This window comes from Nesoenas mayeri (genome assembly GCF_963082525.1).
Source record: "Nesoenas mayeri genome assembly, chromosome: 2".
Classification (NCBI taxonomy): Eukaryota; Metazoa; Chordata; class Aves; order Columbiformes; family Columbidae; genus Nesoenas; species Nesoenas mayeri.
In genome coordinates, this window is record NC_137543.1 from 15,351,556 (window position 1) to 15,377,416 (window position 25,861).

At 35.6% G+C, this 25,861-nt stretch overlaps 1 protein-coding gene across 1 annotated transcript in view; it reads left to right on the forward strand.

Annotated features, from left to right (window-relative positions):
* The window catches only part of TAF2 (TATA-box binding protein associated factor 2), a 61,753-nt gene that overhangs the window by 17,790 nt on the left and 18,102 nt on the right, over window positions 1–25,861 (forward strand). The window contains 13 exon segments of the mRNA XM_080338904.1: window positions 650–719; window positions 722–734; window positions 5,375–5,510; window positions 6,935–7,089; window positions 9,303–9,417; window positions 9,519–9,628; window positions 10,396–10,461; window positions 12,428–12,680; window positions 15,190–15,330; window positions 16,063–16,173; window positions 17,631–17,824; window positions 18,393–18,532; window positions 24,261–24,330. Coding sequence (XP_080195030.1) covers window positions 650–719; window positions 722–734; window positions 5,375–5,510; window positions 6,935–7,089; window positions 9,303–9,417; window positions 9,519–9,628; window positions 10,396–10,461; window positions 12,428–12,680; window positions 15,190–15,330; window positions 16,063–16,173; window positions 17,631–17,824; window positions 18,393–18,532; window positions 24,261–24,330 — 1,574 coding nt within the window.

Below are 25,861 nucleotides of genomic sequence, written 5' to 3' on the forward strand. Positions count from 1 at the left end.
CTTATACCAGAGATTTCCAAATATAATGCTCTGAGACAGCTACTTTCTAGTGATAGCAGCAGTGACTCCTCATTCTTTGCCAGTATCTTTCATTCACAGAAAGATGTATATCTGCTTCCTCAAAAGCCACCTTGACTGTTGGGTGGCAGTGAGCCCCTGCACTCACCTTCCTTGCAGTGTGCTTGTTAAATGGGCACAGCACCACACCAGTTCAAATTCATGTTCCAGTTCAGAGCTGGCTTCTTACTGGCTTGGGCATGGCTCGAGTTGAGCTTCCATATGCTGCGGTCTGCTGTGCAGGTATAGCCAGGATTACTGTCCACTGCAAGGAAATGGTGATCACCTTTGTTTCTTTTGGTCAGAGGCAGCTTATTTATTGAACAATAACACTCTTTACATATATTGCAGTTAAATATCATTGTGGGTTGACCCATAATCCAGACCCAAAACAAGTATTAACTGCTAATTTCTACTGGTTTATTATTGTTTGCCATGCTGAGGAACATCATTGCTTTTTAAAATGCTCTTTGTAAACAAGTTTAAATAGGAACTATGGCTTGAACAATGATATTAAAAGCTTTCTTGTTTTCTTTAAATAATTTATCTACTTTTAAAATTTATGCTTGCTTACATCTGTTGTACTTTTTAGGAGTTAGATCAAATAGTGGCATATGAACTGAAGACTGGTGGAGTTTTACTGCATCCGATATTCGGAGGAGGAAAGAGAAAGACAAGTATGTTTATTTTAGCAGCAAGTCATTAAAGGGTATGTTTTTATGGGGCCATTAATAGACGCCTTGGGTGTGTTTGTGCTGCACAAAGCCAAAGGCTGAAGAACTTCAGCTGCCCAAAGGCATGTATTACCAGCCTCATAAAGTACATCTTGAGTATATTGTCTCACTGTTGTTTTATTTTTCTTTCACTTTAAATCTCAAAGAGAATTAAGTATAATGAATCTTTTTAATGCTGTTATGAAACTACGTTTTAGTAAGAGAATGAGAGAAAATATGGAGCCAGAATTTTGATGTGGGCTATTTCTGGAGTGGTTGGTAATCTTGATGCTTTTTACAGTATCACAGTTTTTTTTTCTTTGCTCTTTTTTCTTTCCACTCTCAGTTACCACCTTGCAATCTTGTCCTGAGATTCTTAATCATTTGGAAAAAAAAGTATTAGATCAGTCATCTGTGAACTGCTTGGGTTTGTATTTTCCCAATAACTGTAGTTTCAGTATTACTAGCTTAGGAATTTTCCCCATACCTCTTTTGCAATACTCCCGTACTCTCCACTGAGTAGTGCTAACCACTGGAGGCAGAAAAGTATTACTAGAAGTCAGATCAGTAAGTTGATCTAGATTTCAATGACAACCTTTTGCTGGGTTTTGTTTTCTTGGAAAAATCAATCTAGTTATGACACAACTTCACAAAGATTTGCTCTTTGGAAACCCATGAGCAGCATGTGCAAAACTGTGAGGTTGAATGTGTGCAGGTGGAGTGGGTGATTATGTCAATTTCTTAAGTTGTTACTGGAGCAGAAGCCCCTGTATTATGAAAATACAACCAAAATTGTCTGCAGCAGTGGTTCTCTTGCATTTGAACGTGTACAAATCCAGATTTTGTTCATTTAAAATTAAAATTATGGATTTAGAACTGAATTAAGTATGCAAATAACCCATTTAAAATTTGAATAGTGATCTTTTTTTGAGAGATGAAGAAAGTTTTTTCTGAAATCAGGAATGTGACATATTGCGTAGTTTTTCAGCCAGGTGAATCCTCTGGGATGTTTTCTGGATGTTGACAATCAGGGATGCAGCTTGTGTATGTGTGTGCCTGCCAAGCTCAGTTTTGCTTGTCTGCTCATGATGCGTTTTGATTTAGTTCACTGTCCTGTTCTTCCAAATAGTGAAGCAGACTGAGTCCCTACATGCTTTTGTTACATCTCTGAAAAGATAGCAGCAGTCATTTTAGGGCATCCTGTTGTGACAATGTCTTTTTTTAAGGAAAATTTGGGGTACTACATTACGTCTTGGCAGACTTTTTAATTAGCAGTATTACAATTTGACAGCACACTCTGCTATACAGAGAAACTAAATACACATTAATAGGGTCAGATGAAAAAAGAGTAAAAGGGCACAGGTTTAAAAAAGGAAATTCATTAAAATAAGTTTCCTTGTAACTGCTAATTTTATTGTATTTAGTCTAGAATTGGGGACAAATAATTGACGAAACCTTGTTCTAATGCTCTTAAATATATGTTTCCTCTATGTGATGTATGACTGTTAGACACTGTGTGTTTCTACACCACTTCATTGCATTACAGCTTGTTAATAATAATCATAACATCCCTTAAATATACAAGAAAGAGCAAGTTGTAAGTTAGATTGTAACGTTCTCTTGTATGTAAAATAAGTAAATGTTCCTGACTCTCAGAAATTATTTGTGTGTAGGGGAGATATTTTCATAATGATGTCTAGAACATTTCTGTCCAACGTATTTTTTGCATTTCTTTGTTCTGATTGTTATGATATGGTTTCTTGCCAAGCATACTTCCCTAATAGCAGTCCCAATTAATAATAATCTGAAGAAAAAAAATAGGTTAATAAATAATCTAATTTTTCAACTAAATTAGAAGTAGAATAGGAAAGAAATCATTGGGGAAAAAAACCTTCTTTCAGATACATGGATTAATTTCTGTGCAAAACACAGGCCTTACAGAGTTTTCCTGTTTCTGTCTGGTGGGACACAAACACTGCTCTCCAGAGCACACGCTTAAAAAGCAAAAACCTGTAGCTTGGGAAAATGAAATAAAGGAAACTGCAGGTTAACTGCTTTACCGATGAAAGCTTGAAAATAAGGCTTCATTTTGTTTTCTCCCCTCTCAGATTTTGATTCTCTTCAGCCTTTGATTTTACCAGTACCACCCTGTTGGAAAAATTAAAAACCTCAAGAAATATATATAGCTATATTTCAAGTGGAAGAAGCATATTGACAGGTTTACATTGAATGACCAGAGTGTATTTGGGTGCATGAGCATTATAGATGTCCATGCAAGTTCTAGTTGAATTTTCACTTTGACAAAGGTTCTAGGTCCATATGGCTAATTTTCATTCTCATTTGGTGCCAAATTAATAAAACTTTTAGAAGTATAATGCTGGAAGAAAATATATAATTGGAAGAAATATATTAATATTGAATGAACTACAAAATGTAACTGACAAATGTAAACTTTTTCCAGTTTTGATTTGCAGTTAAATAATGTAAGCAGTACCAAAATCAATCAACACTTAGCAAATTTAAGAAAGCCAAGAATGTGAGTCCTGGCATGGATGTTATTTTCAAGGGAAGAATTTTACCAAAGTCAATCAACTGTATAACCTGAAGATGGATAAATAGTTTTTATACTGAGACCAAATTATTATATAATGTCTGAGCCGCAAACCTCAGTTTCCTCCTCGCATTTCAATTCTTTCATGGTTGCTAAGCCTTCCCTACCTTGGAATAGAGAAGTATCTAAAATAATGGGACAGTTTTGATAAGAAGAACTTTAGCAATTCCCTATCAACTAGAAACAGCAAGTAGTAAGCATAAGTACCTTCTTATTCATATACATATTAGAGCTAAGAAGGGTAGTACTTGCTTAAGTTTAGAAATACTTTTCTTTTTGTGTCTTCTTAAGTGAAGTAAAGGGAGTCTCCCAGTAAATAGGATGGAAAACAAAATTAAGGTGTTGCAGCTACCGTGGTTCTTGACATCTCCTGAGATCTTAAGAGCTGCAGATAAGGAGTTCAGTGCTGGTCGTGTCGTACTAGAACTTTCTGGCGTATGTCTTTCATTTGCATGGAGAGACAGATCAGAGTTAAAAGTGGGTGGTTTAGTAAGTCTTAGAAGGTTCTGGAAGACCAGTCTCTTGCTGAGGTAGCTGGCATGAAAGATCGGGCTTATAATGCTTATCTTTCGTTACAATTTGTGAATTATTTCATTCTGTCTTGCAGTGTCTTCTAAATTCTTCAGGCAGACCAAGTGTCTGGTCCATCTGGAAATTGTTTAGTTACATTATCTATAAGTGCAAATCACGGAGGACCAATCCAATTTTGAGCCTAGAAGTTTTAAGTATCTGGCATTTTCGATGTTGCAATGACTGATTAGTGATTCTCCAACAACTGGCATAAAAGAAATCTGGATTCCCACTTCTTAAGTTGGCCAGACAGGGTGTGGGTCCTGTTTCTTCAGCTGTTTGTTATTCATTCATGGAAAACTGAAGTGTCCTGTGAAAAGAACTGAAAGAAAAAGCATAGCACAAGAAAATACAGTTGCCACAGACTGTCAGAGATCTAATTATCTCCACTCCTCAAATAATTGAAAGGAGGCAAAAAGGTCTTATTTTTCTTGAGAATTACAGTATTACAGCTACTTTCCTACTTTAAAACTGGGTTATAAGTCAGAATGTTTGTGTTCTGAAGTATTCTGAAACTTGGTGGAGAAAATTAATTTTAAAGCTCATCAAAATTAAGTCTTTTGGTGTTTTATTGCTGTACAGCCACTACGGCTATCCAGAAATCAGTACTGTTTGTAAAAGTTTCAGGGTTTCACTATTTGTTTGTCTTCTGATATGGGATGAACTCAAACCATTTAAAATATTTTGATTATAGACATAAAGGATGTGTGTGAAAGAGCACCACAGATAAATTATGGAAACAGTGTGGCAGCTGTAACACAACGCTCTGCCTGGTCTTCCTTGGCATGTTATCAGATTTAGAGGATGTCAGTTTGCCAAAGTATTGAAAGCATAAAGTTGCTAACTAAAATAAACCCCAAGCAATTCCTTTGGCTTATCATATGAAAGTCTAATGTGAATTTTAAAACCCTTATTTTTCTTTAATCGCAACAATTATTGATTTAAATATAAACTATTCACTATGTACTGTCACTTTTAAATGAAAGTGGAGCAGGGGGAATGTCATTACATGAGTAATTTTCAGACTCAAGCCACAGATTCCTGTCTCTGTGCTGCTGCTACCGCTGTCTTCACAGTAACACACAAACTGTATTACCTGCCATTATCTGCTGTATAGTACTTGCTGTATGCCTGGTACATACATCCACATCGCACAAGTGAGTGGTCATTTTAAGCATGTCATAATTTCTAACTGTGAAGCAGTAGAAGAGATCCTAAGTTCTTGGTGCGACTGTAGTCTTGGTTGCTAAGATATACAGGGTGTTTCAAAACGATGGACCCAATTCCAAAGTAATTTCAGTTTGAAATTGGGTCTATCTTTTTGAAACACACTGTATTTTAAGTTTCATTCCATAAAATGCAAAATAGCAAGCTGAGGTTTTAAAAAATATTTTAAATTATTTTTTTTGTTAATATTTTTCAGCCCTGCATCACATTTACATTTCTCTATCAAACACCCTCATACACTGTCCTGGGAATATTACACTATGTTCCAGTGTAAAGCACATCTTGTTATGAGACTGATTGAGAACAGGATTAGCATGGAGTTCATGTTACAGGTAGGTATTTAAATGATTGCGTGGAATATAGATAACATTTTGTCTTCAGTTGCATTTCCATTCATTTGATGGAGTTTAAGAAAGAACAGAACAGGTCATCCATTTGTATTTTCAGTTTTAGCAGGACAGAACAAACAGAAAATGGAGGTAGCTTGTGCCAGGATAAGGTTAGTTATTCTTATAATATATTCTTGGAATATATTATAACTTCTAATACTTTTTACATATTACATTTTCTCTTTAAGGTGTGTCATTGCTTCTGGTTATCGTGGGTTAACACTGAGGACCTGTTTTACTGGCCATAACTGGTGTTGCTGTGAGCTACACTAATCAAATTATAAGTAATGAAAGTAATGAGAATCCAGATTCTGCTTTCTCCACTGCATAGAATTTTCAGTGCTAGAGGAAGCACAGATCTTTGTATTAGCAGCAGCAGTCAAATAGACAATTGTAATTTTATTCTGAAGTGTTAAACTTCTGCAAAGTAATAGATTTTTTTCTTTACTAATAGGGTTTGTGAGATGCCTTAAGAAGGTTGTGTGCTATAAACAAACACCCACTTAGAAACTTTGTGATACCTTTTCCTATCAGCTTCAGGTTTGAGGGGGTTGTTTGCTTTGATTTGTTTTTAAGGAAAACATGTATGTCTTTGCTAGAGCTATTCTAAGCAGTCATCAGGTTGAAAATACAGCAGATGCACCTTTTTAAAGCTTTCCTTACTTAAATTTAAACTATTGCTTGCAATTTTTAAAAAGGAATAGCAAAGCAGAGAATCTGATTACTTTTATTTAAGAACAGATATAGTCAGTAATCTGTTTTACTGTAGATAATTTTGGAAAGCTCATGGTCCTAGTGGATTTTGCAGTTGTATATGTAACTTTGAGGAAGTCGTTTCTGTGAAAAAGCTCAGGTGTAAAGAATTGTTTAAAAATGCAGCTCTTACGCTGCATTATGATCTGATCACTGAAGGCCACATCTGCTTGCAGTTACTACTTCACAGATTCCATGGTTTTGAAGTATAGAAATGCTTAGAACTAGAAAATGGACACTGAAGTCTTTGTGTATTCCACGTTGAATTCGACTCTGTTTGTTAAAAAGCTGCATGATAAGTTGTATCTGTAGCAGTGATAAGCAAATAAGCCATTTTTAGTTTTATTTTGTTACCGTTAAATGTTTCTCATGTTAAGAAACTGGGGTTTCAGAGCTTTCTCAGCATCATGGATGGTGTGCCTTGAGTAAAAATTCATTTGTCTCTGCAAATCACAATTTCTGGTATGGACAAGTAAATAATTTTCTGAAATGTCTTTCTTTTGAAAGACTTTTTTTTGAGAGTTTATTTGCCTTTAGTTGCAATTCTACTGCAACTAAACAGAAAAGCTGATTTTGAAGTATTTAGTGAAAATAATAACTTTTTATCATTTTAGGTTTTCAACAAGTTGTTGAGTCTGGCCAGCACTGCTTCATCTCAGAAGTTCCAGTCACACATGTGGAGTCAGATGTTGGTTTCCACATCTGGGTTTTTGAAATCTATCTCAAATGTCTCTGGCAAAGACATCCAACCTTTAATAAAGCAGTGGGTGTATCCTTTTTATTCTTGGTCTGGATTGTTAATATGGAGAATGAGTTTGTTTTTTAATTGGCACTGTTAAAGGAATGTGAAGAAAGGTATGAAATATCTTTACTTAAAACACTGAAGTACATTATCCTTTGAATTAGATATATATGTGAGCCACAGGTTCACACTACTTTCATAGTCATTTAGCATATGCTGACTTTTTTGCATGTTCTTCACTAGAAGGGATTTCATGATTTTAAGTTTTATTTTGAAAGAAGCACAAGAACTCTGCTGGAATGTAAGGCCAAATTATACTAAAAGGATTCCAGAGGACACTGCCCATAGAAATATGCTGAAGCCTGACATGGAAAATGCTATAGTCTGGTGCATTTTAAGATGTGATTTCCAGTAAATCACCGTGAAATAAGTAACCTAAAGCACAGATCGATAGTCTAAAATACACTAACATTTAATAACTTAGTAGCTTGTGTTAGTATTACAATTTCAGTTAAAGTAAACCTCAGTGTCTTGATTCTTCAAGTTTCAGTAATATTAGTCAAGAAACAGAGTTTCTTGTATTGATATGAGGGTAAATTTTAATTTGTTCCATTTAACAGGTTAAATTGGTAGTTTTAATAGCATGACTGCAGGCTAGAATCGTATGTGACTGCAGCAAAACTATACTGTTCTAACAGAAAGCAAAAGTAGGTATTTATATTTAGACATCATTTATTTGAGCTGACTTAATAGTAATTGAGTTCTTGCATCCCATTATCTAACTAAAACCAATGTATAATTAATATTTATAGAGTAATCTAAGTTAGTCTTTTATCTGCATCAAAAGTATTCATAAAGTATAAATATATTTTATTCTAATTTCCACACTTATCCGTGCCAAGCACTTGAGGAAAATAAGGCTTCTATATGTACATACATTTACACTGCAGCTGTACCTACATGTTAGGATTACTATGTGGGCTGGGTGAATCTTAACTATTGTCTGTTTGGTAAGCACAGAAGAATCATAACGCTGGGATTTGGAAACTTCATTTTCTCTGGACTTTGGCCCTAAGGCTGATCCTTTTTACTGGAACTTGGGTTTAATCCGATGGTTGCAACCTGCCTGCCACGCTTCAAACACTGTTGCACCTATGGCAGTAGATTTTCCACCTTGTCAGACCACAGCAAGTCTTAAGTATTGTTTGGGACAATTTCTGATTGCTGTTAGCTAGCACTATCTTATGCTGTTAATGAGTGCTGCGTTGATGCCAAGTTTAAACCTTGTGCTGAAGAAACCACTACAAATGCCTTAAGCTGTACCTGATGACAGTCACAGGCCTTTATGAAGGCAGCCACTGTGAACAGAACCAGTCTGAAGTATTTGGCGAAATGACTGTATTTGGGAGAAAAGTTAATCATGTGTATACGATAAGAAGCCTCTTTGAATCTGGATGCTCCTCCCTTAAATATCAGGACGTGGAAGAGCAGGTTTTCCTTCTGTGCTTTTGTGCCATATTGTCAGAGACTTGTTGGGACCACGCACTAGACTAAAGTACATCATTCTAGTCTTTGAGTTTTACCATAAATAAAGTGTAGTAATGGCTGTCATACAAATAATGAATGATGAAGTTATTCATGGGAACAGTTGACTTGAAATCGTTGCCTGGAATAAAAATGTGGAGTTAAATAATTACTTTTCATCAGTCCTATTGTATTCTGTGATGTGTATGTGAACTCATATATAGACATACATACACACACAATGACCCAGTTTGAAAAACTGCAGTAAAATAATTGAGTTAAATGTAGCGTGGGTAGAAAACGGAAGCTGATATCTACATTTTCTCTGCAGTTTTATTTAACTGAAAGATGTAGTAAAACTAATCATATTGAAATAGCTGAAGTCTTACTCAACTACTTTCTCCCAGAATATGCCAAGGACATTGGTTGTGGTGGAGTCCAATGTAGTTTTTCATACTTACTTTTTTTCTTTCCAGATAGTTTTCCGTTGTAGTTCAGTTTTTCTCCATAAAATACATGATTGTAGACTAAAGAGCTGTTTAAAGAAAAAAAAAAATCTTGAAGTTCATGAACAAACATGTTTTAATTTCTTGATTTTCTTTGGATCAGAAATTCTAGGAATAAACATAAAGCAAGTGTAAAGAATTAAAACACTGAGAATTATATTTGTTTATACCTACTGCATTGTGCACTAGAATTCCTATACTGCTTGTTAGGGATCAGAGTGGCGTGGTAAAATTTTATGGTAGCTTTGCATTTAATAGAAAACGGAATGTATTGGAATTGGAAATAAAACAAGACTACACGTCTCCTGGGACTCAGAAATACGTGGTAAGGTCAATTTTCCATATTTTACCCATATGTACAAGTATGATGTATGTATGATGTTAGCATAATTTTAATGTTAACAACAACATCTTGTGAACTTGAAGGGTCCTCTTAAAGTGACAGTGCAAGAACTTGATGGATCATTCAACCATACATTGCAGATTGAAGAGAACAGTCTTAAACATGATATACCTTGCCATTCTAAAAGCAGAAGGTAAGAACTGAAATACAAACTGCAGGTATTTTTAGTGCGGATATATTAAAGCATATAATGCATTTGACAATAAATATATGCTTTTTAAATTTTTGTGTTTATCTTTTTGTAGTCTTACTGAATAAGATTTACCTGTGATATAAGGGGAGAAAGTAGAATTTACTACTGTTTATGGACAGCAAGAAACCTTACATTCTATATGCAGTTTTTTATTATGAGTAATTTGATAGAAGTTTTAAAAAGAACTTATTTACATAGAACAAGTTGAATGACTGCTATGATTAATCAAATTATTCAAAATGCCTTTGAATAGGAAAGACAAATTAGAGGGAAGACAAATGAAGGCCAGAGGAGTGTACCCCGAGTGAAGATACATGAATGAAACACTTGAATAATTTTATTTTGAGAGTGCCAGCGCTGTTCACTAAGCCCATGAGCAAGAACAGTAACATACTTCCCAAATAGATTCAGTTGCCTAATGCATTTAAAAACTAGTTTGACCTCTGGTTCTCAAAACAGCATGCTTATGTGCAGTTATAAAAATTATGGGAGTCAAGTTTAAACCCATGCAAAGTATTGGTGATTATTATTTGACAAAACTGATGCACAGCTCAACTTTGTGAATATTTTTTGCTGGAGAGAGCATTATTTTTCAGTGTGGTGAAATACAGAGAGAGTACTTTTGCAGGCCTTAGCTGCGTTTATACACATATCTTTGCTAGTATGGTAATGAATACCTATTTTGTTCTATTTTCTCTTTTTAATAGAAATAAGAAGAAAAAGATTCCACTGATGAATGGAGAAGAGGTGGACATGGACCTTTCTGCCATGGAGTAAGTTAGCTTCTTGGAGTTTCTCAGTCTGAGACTGAGCCATGTTCTCCTTGTCTAAAGCATGCTGTTCTGGAGGATTTGATAGTCATGTTGTACTTCATTATATGACTAGCAAATTACTAGATTATACCACATTTCTTTGCCTTCTTTGAGACTTTTCTTCTGTAGCTGAGAAAATGCTTGTCAAGTTTAAAATGCATGGGTTACCTACTATAATCAGTTTTTGGGTTTTTTTTAATCTTAGACTTGATAAAGTGATAAAATAAATGACTTCTTTCTTTCTTACACATTTCTAATGATATCTTTCAGCTGACTCTATTGATAAAATATAAACAAGAATTTTGTTGAAACACAATAAGAGCAATTTTTATTGGACCTCCATGAAGACCGTTTAACTGGCACTAAGACAGACAGGTTCCTGAAATCTGTGGTTAATTACAAAATAAACCTTTTAGATTGAAAATAAGTGATGAAATGCTTAGTAATAAATTCATACTGGCATTAATTTCAGTTCCAATTGTTTAGCTCTTTGGAAGCAAATCCTTGCTCAGTGTAAATACCCACTTCACTGTCCTTGAGTTGTAGCCAGTGGTGCTCTCAGAAATACTGAAGGTGTTGGTACCTTGTTTACTGGCTGAGGGAAGTAAATAATCTGCTCTTGAAAACTAATGATGTCTGTTTGAAGAAGGACAGATTGCTTGTCACCTTAAAAGTGTTGAGGATGCTTGTAAATTTAACCTCATCTGAAATACGATGAGAAATAATTTTATATAAGACATTTTCATTGAGCAAATTATTATATTTTCTATATGATAGTTAACATATGAACAAATAATATTTTAATTGTATTTAAGAGTAATTAACACAAATATTTGTGAGTAGTTCTGATCAGTTATGTTCAGGTAGCTTTTTCTTTACACTGAGCTGAGACCTTAATGCTCTTTTTAGAACTACCTTCGAACTAGTATACAACTTTATGCAAGTCACTTATGTTTTGTTTATCTGCTGACCTTCTAATCTGCGAAGCTGTTATTTTGTCCTGTTTGGAGTCCTCTGCTCCAAGCATATATGATAATGTGCATTCTTTTCTATTCTTCTAAATCCTGTGTAGGCATGCTTCTTCTCTAGCTACTATCTTGGCAATAATTCTAAAATGTATACAGAACTACACATCATATTTATAATGTTGCTTGTTCTGTTGTTCCAAACTGTCTCCTAATTCCATATCTGTATTTTGCTGTTACTAATTTTATGTGGAAAATTTAGTAAGAGACTTCATTATGTAGTTTGTGCTTGCTGTTCCCATCAATTACTTCTGCAGTCGTGGTGTGATGTGAATACTAAAGTATTTCTTTGGGTGGAATACAACTGAGTAATTTTATCTGTAGGACTAACACTTTAATCTTGTCTGTTGATACCTTCACTTTTATCTTGTTTTGGCTTAGCAATTGTGTGTTTGCATGGTTACCCTTGCCAGCTTTCAACATCACAGCATATGTGTGTTTGTAAAGCACTTTCACATCTATTGATAAAAAATAGTGTATAAAATAATGGATGTCAACCACCAGATTTTATTTGTTGGGGGTTTTTTTGCTAGTCCTAAAGTGCAGAACATGATAAAGTGCCACTCACTTGTGAAAAGTTATAGTGTCTGAGGAAGCAGAATTATTGAGTTTATACAGTAGTTTACTATGAACCAAGATCTCTAGGTTAAAAATACTAAGACACGGTATTCACTTTGATGTGTTAGAGGTTTGGACAGGTTGCCCTGGGAGGCTGTGGAATTGCCATCCTAAAGCCGGAGACTGGACCAGGTGACTTTCAAAAGTCCCCTCTTAGTTTGATTCTTTTATGGTTCTTTGAATCTAAGTACTTTAAAAATAACTTGTAATAAGTTAGAGCATCTTTTTAATTTCTATAGTCTTGAAATGTTGTAAGCTATTAATGTTTTTTGTGTCTTTCTTAGTGCTGATTCCCCTTTGCTCTGGATAAGAATAGACCCCGATATGTCAGTACTGAGGAAAGTAGAATTTGAACAATCTGATTTCATGTGGCAGTACCAGCTTCGATATGAGAGAGATGTGGTTGCACAAGAAGAAGCCATTCTGGCACTGGAAAAGTTCCCTACTCCAGCATCACGGCTTGCGCTGACTGATATACTGGAACAGGAGCAATGTTTCTACCGAGTGCGGATGCTGGCCTGCTTCTGCCTGGCAAAGGTGAGCTTGCCTGGGTGGGAATAAGGGAAGAAATCCACTAGACATTGTGAATGTTTGAAAATGGGTCAAAACTCATCACAGTTCTTAGACTGGCTTGACATTTAGCCTCTTAAAAGTGTTTGCCAAGTATTTTTAATATGACTGATTTGAAAGGGAAGCTGTATTATTTTAGTCTGTAAATGGAGACTGCAGAAGGCTTTAATAATTGTCAAAACTGAGATGTCAGACATGGAAACCACAAGGGATTTTTCCAGATTTCATTAAGTGGCAGAAATAAAAGACTTTTGTTTAATTTATTTCAAAGCCAAAATGTATTTTTCACTTTACTGGTAAGTTCCTTGGCCTCTCTGTTGTGCTGAAATTCATCTGTCTAATGTGAATTCAGATCGCTGCTCTATATTGTTTCAGATTGAATAGGAGCACAAAATAAACATCATGTTTGTCTACAATCTAATATTAAAAAGTGAAATAATTCCCTTGAGAAGGAAACATTTTTTTTTCTTTAGATGAAAGATTAGCATTAAGAATGAAAATTAGAGAAACCTATAAAACAACTGGGTGAAAACACAGAAGAATAAAAATTTCTGAAACAGCATGTTACTGACGTACTTTTATGGACAGAAAGTCATACTTATTGATGATATGTAGAGTTCAGATTATTGGCACATAGCTCACTTTCTGCTCTGTACCCGTTGAAAGTAATTCAGTACCTGTATAGAAATAAATCCCTTGGCCATATTTTGAAAATGAAAATCTAATAAATGCTTATTGTGAAGTATTTTAATGTTATGAAACACTGATGTGAAGCTGCCAATGTATGTGCTAGTGCTGGTACTGCCAGTATCTGACTTAAAATATGCGCGTTTCAAATTCGCTTTGAATATTAAAAAGTGTATGTTCCATAGGTAAATATTAAAAGAGTAGTTGTTAAAATGTTTAAATGCAATAGTTTTTTCTGTCTTTGCTTTGAATTCTTTTATTTTGAGTCACTATCCCTCGAGGTGTTTAAAAGATGTATAGATGAGGTTCTTAGGGACGTGGTTTAGTGCCAGGGTTGGGTTAACAGTTGGGCTAAATAATCCTGAGGGTCTTTTCCAACAGAAATGATTCTATGATCTTAAGCCATTTTTTTTTTTTATGCTATGATTGAAGGATGCAGAAATAGAGTGTACATTCTGTCTTTTTAAGTAGAAATAATGCAAGACAGGCTACTTGCGCTGTGGTGTGGGGAATGTGCGTATACATTTAATTCAGAGTATATAGTGTGTCAGGAGAATAAATACAAAACTTGGATTCTGTGAGTATTTAAAGAGACATTCAAATGAGCCAGAACAAATTATAAGACCAAAAAAACCTGAAAATATGTTGATTGACCTGCTGTTGATTTGATTTGAAGGTACTGTTGTTCAGCTACAGATATAGCAAAATGAAATGCTTAAAATAAGCAGAAGTTTAAAAATATTAACAAATTTACACCCCAGTTTTAATGGAATAGTGAATATCTTGTAAATATAGTAACCTTTGATAATAATTTGGGGAGTTGGGTTTTGTTTTACACTGCTACATAAATTTCACATTTGCAGTTTCAAGTTCATCATCATGGTTTCTAAGCAGTCTTTGGAATTAAGAAGCCTCTTCTGCAGGAAGAGTCATTTCATACCTTACAGATTGAGCTAGATTTGCATCTTGAGTTCGAAGACCTCAGTTATTGCAAATGAAACATCTAGTCTGACCACAGTATTTTCTCTCTCTAACTTTCCTTTGAAGCCTTAGTAGGAAAATGTTTTTTTCAGTAATAAAGCACCCATCGTCTGTAAGAGCAATCGTGAAATGGATTATTACCCATCTTCAGATAGCCTTTTGCTTTTCTTTCTCTTATTGCATATATAATGCCCTTTGAAACAAGCTGAATAATTTAGAAGGAAATCATCAAGTTAATTTTATTCTCTATGAAACCAGATTTTTCCTTAGTTTGTGGTGGGTGTGTAGCAATGGAAACTCCTGCTACATTGTAGGATGTGTTGGCCCCATTTGTTTGCATGTGCTTTAGGGGTGGTCTTTTAGTCTTAAGGTGGCTGGGACAGACCTAAAGTCTAGGCTGAGGTTGCTGGCAGGGTAAATTTGGGAAGTTGGTATTGCAAAAGCCTCTTCCATCACTGGCTTCTGTAGTCAGAAGACTTGGCTTAGTAAACACAGAATTTTCATCTGAAATATAAAATTGAAAATAATTAAGAACAGCAGTTTGTCATGGAAAGATAATTACTTGCAGACATCTTCCAAGTGGAACAATTTGCATTAAAATTACCTTTGTAGAGAAGATATACTGGGGATGGTGGTGAAAACTTAGCTAATGTAAGATAATACATTGATGATAATATGTATCTATCTGAAGGAAGTGTGTTCTTGGCTATTATCCTTTTAGATTGTGGGAAATGTGTATTTTTCTACAGCCAAACTAAAGTTGCAGTGGTGATGTTAATACAATTTCCTTTCTCCTCTAATTATACAGATTGCAAATTCCATGGTAAGTACGTGGACAGGACCACCAGCCATGAAATCGCTCTTTACCCGAATGTTTTGTTGTAAGACTTGTCCAAACATTGTGAAGACCAACAACTTCATGAACTTTCAAAGCTACTTTCTGCAAAAGGTAATTTTTTTGTCTCTGAAAGTTTTGAAATAAATGTCAAAATACAAAAATGTTCCTATAGTTGACAGCTACAGGAACGTGGATAACACAGTCCTGCTTTACTCCTTCAAAAAAATCAAAAATAACTAGTTCTTTCTTATATGGCATCTGTTTGTTCCATCTTGGTAAAAAATCAATTAACAAAATTTTAGTAATTCTTTTCTGAGTATCTGAAGTTAGCAGCTTCTTCAGAAGAATGAAGTACATGTGATAATTATTTGTAAATATTTGTGAGCTCGTTCTTAAATAGAATTTTCACAGTAACAAAACTACTCATCTTATCTTTAGGTGAATTCAGCAACTGTCTTCATTAATGACAATGATATCATACTGCAAATAAAATCTCATAAATCTTATCTTAAATTGATGGGCTTTTTAGTTCAAGGCACTGCATAGGCCTCCTTGCCCTCTCCTTTTCAACATCATTAATTGCTGCAGCTTCTTTTGATGTTAATGAAGGGGTTTTTTTCACTGAGACCTGTAGTTCTTAGTTGTACAGTGAGTTACAAAATGAATTACAATTATTGTCTTTTAAGATTCACTTTATAATTATTTGATGACTGAGTTCTTATTTCACAGGGATTTGCTATTGTAAATTTGTTAATTGCTCGTTTTCAGGATGTAGCTCTTTTGGGGATATAACTATCATTTCACTAATGTAAGAATGATGTTAGTATTAATTTTTTTACACAGACTATGCCTGTTGCCATGGCCCTTCTGAGAGATGTTCACAACCTCTGTCCTAAGGAGGTTTTAATGTTTATTTTGGATTTGATCAAGTATAACGATAACAGGAAGAATAAGGTAAAGAATGTGCTTATTTTAATCTCTCAGTTTTTTGTTGAAAAAAGCCTTAGTTAATATACTGCAGGATGTTTTATGCCACTAATGTAAATATCTAGCTAGCAGAGTTGATGAAAAGGTGATACACTAAACTAAACATTGAATGTTACAGAATGTTCTGTAGCTGACATTTCTGTGGCAGCATTTCTTGGATGTTTCAAAGCTCTTTGTGCTTGTTGACTTACTAAGGACCTGCCTGTCTCAGTTTTCATTCAAGAGAGCCATGTGTTCTGAGAAAATGTGCATCAGGCTGACATGTAGCATGTGAAGTTAAACACTGATTTGTTGGGCTTTTTTTTCACCTTGAGGAGAGTATTTTGCAGAGCAAGGAAAGGAAATGATATTTTTTAATTGATATATAGGACTCATTCTGGGTTCTGAATGTCAGCTCTAGCTTACAGAACTGGATTGTCTTCATTTGGTTAAATAACAGCTTAACTCAGGTTAATATTGTTCCATCATTAAAATGAAGCATCTGAGTTGGAAGTGTTGTCATCTGAAGTTCCTTCCCACACAGACCACCTCTGAAGGCTGTTGAGATGACCTTTGAGATCGTGAGATGATAAAAATTCCATCTCCCCAGCTACAGAGCAAGGCTACAACTGCTAGGAGCCTAACATAACCTTCCCTATTGAGTACCCAGAGTTAAGTGCCACAAATCTGAAGCCTCTTAAGACTCACTTTTTTCCATGTAGAAACACACACTGTAACAAGACACTGCAAGATTACTGGAATAAGAGGATGATAGAGGGTGGAGGGTTAGACATGTGGGTACAAGCCCTGACGCTGACAGAATGTGGTCAGCTGTGATAACATCCCCCCACTGCCAAAGGAGATACTTTGTGCTGCTTACTAAATTAACTCAACCAACAAATGCAACAGCCAGCACAGTGGAAGGGGTGAAACTGTGAGCCCAGTTAAAAGAAGCAAATGAAGAAGTGAGATTTTCCTCATGGAGCAGCAGTAAGCTCATGAGTTCACTTCGGAAGCTTGTGAAGTTGCTATCTAGATAAACTGATTTTCTGAGGTGCTAAACACCTGTTAACCTCGGTACTGAATATAGAAACAGGTAGTTTTATATGCTCACATTTAGAAATAATTGCTTCTATTTTCCACATCTGGAAAATTTTTAACACCTGGTTTTTTCTGTTTTTATAAAACAATGTATTAGTGCTAATATGTTTGTATTACCATTAATGTTTTCTTATTACAGACTGAAGTTTAATAGTATGTCTGCTTGTTCAGTCACTCTCACATGCATTTTCAGTACAAATTTATTCCTGTTTTGCTTTCTCATGCTGTTTTTCACATGGTTTTTGTTTTAAGATCTTGTTCTCTAACAGTGTTTCAACATTTCCTAGCTTTTAAAGAATATACAGTGTTATATTTGCTTGTGTTTAAGTGCTGTTTTTATCTAGTTTTCAGACAACTACTATCGTGCTGAGCTGATTGATGCCCTAGCCAACTCTGTAACTCCTGCAGTCAGTGTGAACAATGAAGTTCGAACATTGGATAACTTAAATCCTGATGTTCGACTTATTCTTGAGGAAATTACCCGTTTCCTAAATATGGAGAAGCTTCTTCCCAGTTACAGGCATACCATTACAGTCAGGTGTGGTTTAATAATTGTACACATGAAGAGAACAGACAAATTATTGTTATTGGTTTGGTTTTTATGTGCACTTCTGTAGTTAGTATTTGAGATTTTGGCTTCTGTGTCTTAAATGTAAAATCCCTTCCAGTTTCCAAAAACTGATAGCGCAAGTTTGTACTGATTGCTTTCTTTTTCAACATTAATTTCTATCAGTAATAGCAGACACAAGTTGATCGTGCTTGTGCCTCTTTAAAAACATCATTTAAGAAAGTTTTGTAAAAGGCAGCCTTGTAACAATATCTGTAGAGTACACAACATAGTCTGAGCTGTGTTTTCCCTCTGAATTATTATAGTGCTACTGAAACCAAACAATGGATTTGACACAGTGGGGAATTTTGTTTGTGTTTCTGCCTAATTCAGTTAATGAGAGCTACATGTTAATACTGTGAAAGTAATTGTAACATGTTAATTTGGATAATACAATTCTAGAAAAATCACACTACTTGATTTCGAAGAAAGTAATTGTCTTGTTTCCGGCTGACGTTACATAAACCTAATGCGAATTTTCTCTTTCTATTGTTTCTAGCTGTTTAAAAGCGATTCGAGTGCTTCAGAAGAATGGTCATGTCCCAAGTGATCCTGCTCTCTTCAAGTCATATGCAGAATATGGGCACTTCATAGATGTCCGGATAGCAGCATTGGAAGCTGTTGTTGATTACACAAAAGGTACTTTATACAAGTATTTTGACATTTTGTAGCACTTGTGATATAGTAGAAAAACTGAATAGTTAATCTCATTAATATAAGGTTGAAGTAGCGTTCACGAGAAGAGCTTGTGTGATGATAGATGCATTGATAAGAAGCTGAGATTTCTATTAGTACTTTGTATGCAAGTTTTGTGAAGATATGATGAGTGTTGTTTCTCAGTATCTTGCAAATGGAATCAGATACCTGAGTTTTGAAATAATGACGAGACAACACGATGAGTGGTGGTAAGGGATTTTGGTAATTTCTTTTTTAACAGTTCATTTTCAGTGATTTTGATTCAGTTATGTTCAGACATAATTGCCAGTCTAAATTCTTGACTTTTCTTTATCTTCTTGCTGATCTCTTTATTTTGCTTTTTGCATGCCTGTTATGGTTATAAATTTTGGAAATGTGGGTTATTTTAATGATTATTGGCTGATTCTGCTTTGCCACTCCTTGTACATAGCTTATGTTTGTGAGATATTTCCATTCTTTTAATATTGCCTTTATTGTAGTTTAAAACAATGTTGGGTAGCTTTTTTAAATATCATTTGAAGTTGAAATTCAATCCTGACAGATTTTCTAGAGGCAGTTAGAAATTATAGCTTTGCATGAAGTGAATTTAGTACTACATTAGTTGTTGATTTGGGTCAGTCTTCCTTGGTTCAGCAGACTTGTGACAGTTCTGGTATTTGAAGGTTTATCCCTATCAAAGTGGCCAAATCCTTCAGTTCCTTGTCTGTGAACAGATGGGTGATTCTGGGCTTCTGATTATTCTGCCTCAAATTTCATGTTTTCATTTTCAAGGTAATGGAGAGTTTATTTTTTTTTTCTTTTTGCATGAATTATTGTTTGGTTTCTTTGTTTTTGTTTTTGTTTTTTTTAAATAACGACTTTATTACTTCAATCTTACTGCTGTCATTTGGTTCAAAGGCTTCTCCAACTAGATAGGCAATGGGAGGTTTTAAGGCAATTGGATTGTTTGAGTGAATTCATCTGACGGGATTCACACATAGGCTTACAGACTGAAACCAGCCTGTCATGCAGAAAAACTGGTAACTTCAAGGGAGGATGAGTGTTGGGCGGAACCCTCGGGCTCAGGCCTCAGTCTTATGAGTCACCAGACATTCTGGATCCGTAACCCACTGCACACGTACGATTTGGTGACCCTGTGAGTGATACCCAGCTAGAATTCAGAACTCTGTTGGTGCTGTGTGTCTCTTTCTCTGTTAGGTTACTTTACTTTGTTCCTCCCTTCATAGAGTGTTAGTGGAAAGATTTGCTGGAGAATGGAAAGCTTACTCATCATCCTGCTTCCTTTAGAACAATCTCCTCATTAATTCATCCCACCCTTTGGAAATACAAACTGATAGAAATAATGTTTTCTCATTAAATTCGCAACCTTTTATGGATGGTGTTCCTACTTAATAACTGACTTGGATAAGAAACTGTTTGTACTGCAAAGTAATATAGTACATGTTCAAAACAGCGATCAAATGGGTTGCTATGTAAGCAAGGTAGGGTAAGTTGCTCAGAATACTCTACAGGAAGGTAAAAGTTGAATGGTAAAAGGCAATAGAAAGATTACTTGAAGAATTCAGTGATTGAGCTGAATGTAATTTTTGACTGAGCTCACTGTGAGATCTGGAAATGATGGATTAGAGTGTAACTGTGCCTAACTGCCTTGCCCCTTGCAAATGGCTTTTTCTCTGATGCAGAGGTAGCAGATGAAAGTATCTATCTGCTATAAAGTCACTATAATTCACAACACAGCCTACACTCTGACTGGTCATTAGCATCATTTCTCAAATACAGCCTTCCAGCACTGACCACATTAACTTCTACTCCTGCTCTAAGACTGGTATGTTTTTGATGGAGGGGTAATTCCAGAAGCTCAGTGTGCTGACTGATTTCTGCCGCTGCACATAGAGAAGTCTGCAGCGCTTGTCTCACAGAGCCCTAAACCTGGCTTTGGAAGGAGAAAAGATTGGCCACTATTGCCAAGAGGTCTGATTCTCATTCCTGGTTACCTGATTTCCAGCTCATACTGGATATAAACCAGCAGCTATCAAATGCCTGTAGCTTGTGCCAAAGCTGATTTTTAACAGTTCTTGTAAAGGAAGCTGACAGATTTTGTAATTTCCCTAAAAAGGAAAGTCTGTATTTTCTGGAGCAGTGTGGAACTCCCATGTTTTTCTATCAACTCTCAGGGTAAGAATAGCACTGCCTGATTTCAAGTTACTTTAAAAGAAATGATTTCTCTGTGGTACTGAATAAGGTGTTTTCTTTGCTGTTAATAGTAAGGCCTTTCTTGAGACACGGTAACTCTGTAAAGTGCTTGAGGCGGCATATAAGGACTTGGACAGTTAATCTAAACTGGCTTGAAGTGAGCAGAGTTTATTAGCTTTTCTAAAGTTAGCTTCTGATACTTACGTGACTATTAGTAGTTATATGTATACAATAAAGCAGTTGCGTATTTGTAAGAGAGAACAACAAACCATTCTAAATAAACATTCATGATTATCTAATCCCACAATGTTATAGTTTTGTGTCTCAGAGATGCTTTGCTGTAATTGGGAAGTGATATACCATGTCTTGTAATTTGAAAAAAAATTCAAGAGAACTTTTGCTTCAGAAAGCAATCACTTGCTTTTATATCTACCAGAAATATGAAAATCTACACATCTTTCTTTTTCTGCAGTCTTCTCCTAGACAAACTGGCAACATACAGACAGGATGGGTGGTCTATGAGATGGGTAGGAAATTGGGTCATGGGCAGCACTCAAAGGGTGGCAATCAATGGTTTTTGTTCAGGCTGGCAGCCTGGCACAAGTGGGATTCTTCAGGGAACATCTTCATACATGACATGGATGACAGCATTGAAAGCAGCCTCACCAAATTTCCTGATGACACTAAAATAGACGGTGAAGTGGCTCTCCCTTCTGATGTGTCCATCTTACAGAGACCTGCACAGGCTGGAAGAGTGTGCAGGCAAGAACTGTGTGAAGTTTAATGAGGACAAGTGGAAGGTCCTGCATCTGTGAAGGGATAACCACAGAGCCCAGTACAGGCTGGATCTGTGTGGCTGGGGAACAACGTCGCTGAAAGGCACCTGGGAGTCCTGGTGGACAACAAGCTGACCATGAGTCAGTACTGCACCCTGCAGGAATGGAGGCAAATAGAATCCTGGGCTGCATCTGCAGGGACATGACTACAAGAGAGGGGGACACAATCATACCACTCTACTCAACGCTTGTCAGGTTGTACCTGAAGTACTGTGTCCAGTTCTGGCCCCCACAATCCAAGAAAGACATGGACAGACAGGAGAGGGTCCAAAGGAGGGCATGAAGATGATCAGAGAGCTGAAGAACCTGCCCAGTGAGGGAAGACTGACGGAGTTAGATCTTTTCTCCCTGGAGAAGAAAAGGCTTGTGGGGACCTCATTGCAATACTCCCATACTTAAAGGGAAGCTACAAAGAGGATGGGGAGGGTCTCTCTACACAAGTAGCCACATAGGGAGGATACACGGCAACAGGTACAGTTTGCACCAGGAGAAGTTTCATCTTGATATAAGAAATAAATTCTTTACAGTGATAACAATCATTCACTGAAACAACTGCCCATGGATGTGGTGGAGTATCTATCACTGGAGATTTTCAAGATGCAATTGGACAGCTACCTAATCTCATCTGGGCTCCCTTTCTCATGAAAGGTTGGACCAGATGGTCTTTTGAGGTCCCTTCTGAACTGGGCTGGTTTATGATTCTATGATTCTTCTGGCTTTGTTCTGTGCAAGGCTGGGTTTAATTTGTCATTGCTCCCCAAAATGCTTCATAGTTCCTGTATAAATTTGAAGAGCAGGCTAAATGCATTAATAGCGAAGCTTCAGAAGTCTAGTAGGCCTAGTTTACACTACAAGGCAAATAGCAGGGAAGACTGACTTTATGTAAAGCACAAATAAGTTTAAGAAGAAAAAAGGATTTTTTTAAATCACGTAAGTATGTTTCTTGGTTCTGTTATCCGGTACTATCAGCCTAAACGATTCATCTCCTAGATTTCTAATTTTCTAATCGAAAACCATTTTTAAATACGTTTTGTTAGCAGCTGAAATAATTGCAACTTGCTTATGATTGTGACTCTGTGTGTTTGCCATGTTTTGAGTATTTTTGCTGCATGGTTATACAATATTCTTTTTCTTCCATGCAAAACAAGGTTTGTATTTAGTATTCTAACTGCCTTCTGTCCCAAGCAATGTAGCTGCCAGGAAAAGCAGTTGTGCATAGTGTTGAGCACAGGCAGTCACTAATCCCTTAGAAGTACATTTTAGGCACAGCTTTTCAAAGATATCTCAAGTTTTTAAGGCAAATCTGAAATTGCAGTTTTGGTCTGTATGGATAGAAATTTGCTCTGGCACCATCCAGAACTGTGTAGCTGTGCTCTAAATGGTGCAGCCCAGTTCAGTGCCTCACCAGTGTAACCATTTCTGGTTTGGTTGGATTGTAGGAAGAGAACTGACTTGCAAGTGGCCTGCAGAAGACTATCCAGCCATCTTCCAAACATTACTATAATTTAGTTTTAATTGCTTGGCTGCTTCCTCCCAGCCCAGGAAGAGATCTTATGTTCTAGTTGTCCAAAGCATTTAAAGAACTTTTATTAGAAATGAAGTGCTCATTCTCATAGTATAATTGAAATAATCACCTCCTCCTTTAAAAGCAACTTACCCTAGTGAATAACAAGGAAATAATTGGTATTAGAATTGACTGGGCTTGAGAAGAGAAGCTGTATTTAAAAATTGTTGGCTGAAAACTGACTGAGATCAGAAAGAAAGTTGAACTGAGGTATTGAGAACTGAAAATACAGTAGGCATGGGGAAGAAAAGTACATAGCTAGGACCACAAAATGGAAAGCAAGAGAAATGTTTCTGGAGCTGTCTATACAGGAATGATTAGTACACCCCAAATTCTGATGTAAAGCAAAGCCTAAGCAAGTTCTTCACTGTTTTGAGGAAATGGGAAGAGAATACTGCTGCAAAATCTTACAATTATGCACCTGAGAGAAATACTTCATAAAAATTCTTTCATTTTTTTCTGTAATCAGTATCATTATACCCTGTACTGTTTCCTGTTTTGCAATGCTACTCTGACAGTCAGAATTTTGTAATGAAATTTAAATTTTAAACTGACAAGCTGATTTTCTTTCCAACAGTGTCAGGCAGTGGTTTTCTAGCAGCATGTGCTGATAACTTTCAAAATACTTTTTAATTACAAAGTATACTAATCAGAAAACTAAGGATAATAATCTTTCATGGATTCCTGTGTATGAGAATTGTGTATTCTCTGTTCCCTATAGAAAATATTATACTTCTGATTGTTGAAAGGATATTGGAATGTGTTCATTTTAGGAAGCACACAATATCGGGATAATGATTTACTCTGTGACCATCAGCTCTCATGGGTGGCTGAGTTCCCTGCTAATAGTCAAGTTGGTCATTATTGAACAATTGGTGTATGAAAGAGTTTCATGCCTGTTTCTATTTCACTGTAAGGTAAACCACCCTTTACTTTGAATTTACACTATAATTAATTAAATTTTTCTTTAGTTGCCGTGATTCAAGCTCTTTGGATGCTAATTCAGGAACTTGTGATTTACTTGATCAAAATCCTGCCAGTTTATATATACTTATAGGCATTTGATTTTTCTTCACAGTTGATAGGAGCTATGAAGAACTACAGTGGCTGCTTACTATGGTTCAGAATGATCCTGTACCCTACATAAGGTTAGTGAGTGAATAAAGAGACAGTATTTTTACTAATGCTGGAACTACTGAGTAAATTCTTGGCCTGGAATTCGTGGAATAGATCAAATGCTTAACTGCCTAAAACTTCTTCATAAACCTGCTTTTTTCTGCTTGTTATTTTATATATTATGAATGGAAGTGTGTTTTGATGTTTCAACAGTTCACATCCCCAAAATTAATATACGCTGTTATTATTCTTCATTATATTATTTTTGTCTTTTATGTTCTGCCCCTATGGTGGAAATCTGAAGTTAGAGGTCATTTAATGATCATAAATAAAGTATATAAATCTGATGTTGCATACATCAGAAGATTTTATGATATTTAGAGAAGACAAAGGTTGAAACATAGCGCACACAATGTTTTGCCAGCAAGGAGTGTAAAGCAATTGTTAGACTGTAGATGGGGTGAAAGGATAATGTGAAAATACGGTGTAATTTCTAGTATTGCCTGTTTCAACTTTGTTTTCACCTATGAGTAATTTTAGCACATGAGGTATTTTAGCACATTCATTATATTAACAAATTGTTGAACACTGAGGTTCATAATAATTGTTTTTCCCTAACACTTTGTTCTTATGGCCACCATTTAAATTCAAAGATTAATTTTAGTTTTACTCTCTATAGATGATTTCTTAGGAAGATCATAGTTGCAAGATTGTTCTCTGTTTTATTTCTCTCATTCTTGTTAATGAAAGTAGACACAGTTAGACTCACTAGAGAAGGCTTAGCTTCAGTCTAGGAAGGAGAATTAATTTGGTTTGTATCTTTTTAAAGAGGAGTTTAAATTTTGTATTGAGTGCTATATGTAAACCTCTTCTAAAAGAAAAAGAAAATCTGTAAGAATTTTCTTGTTCTGAATGTGCAAGACAGCAAAGGGAGAGCTGGTTAAACATGGAAAATAGTTAAAATAACGAGTAATACAACAAATAATTATTAATAAAATGTTTTCATGGCCAAGTTTAGTGGGGAAAATGTGTCTACTTTCTGCTCAGTGTGTAAATATTGTAACTAAACCTGGTAGGTGCAGAATATTTGTACAGCAGTGGAACTGAAGAGGTGACAGTGTTCCTTTCCAGAAGGATGTGTAGGTCACTGGTTTTATTCCTTTCATTCTATATTAGTCATAAACATTAAAAGATTCATTGGTGTCACAATGTTAGGAATTTATTTGCCAGTGCTTCTCTGTCGTTGTAATTATCAAATCACTGTGCAAAAAATATTGTTACTGAACATAAAAACGTAATGTCGCTTAAAACTTTGTACCTGTTAAAAGTGATGGCTAGTACCATTCTGCTGCTTTGCACCTTCTTATTTTTAAGTTATATTCCAAAAGGTAAATCTGTGTTTATTCATAGTATGGACAAAAAGGAGAGCTAAAAGCATAAGACATTGGCTAAAATTCTGGAAGAAATCCTGTATTTGAAGAAATTTGTAAGAATATTGCAAACAGAACAGACTTTATATTCTTAGTGTGTCCATTTGGATTTAATAAACATTTTTTTTTTCTG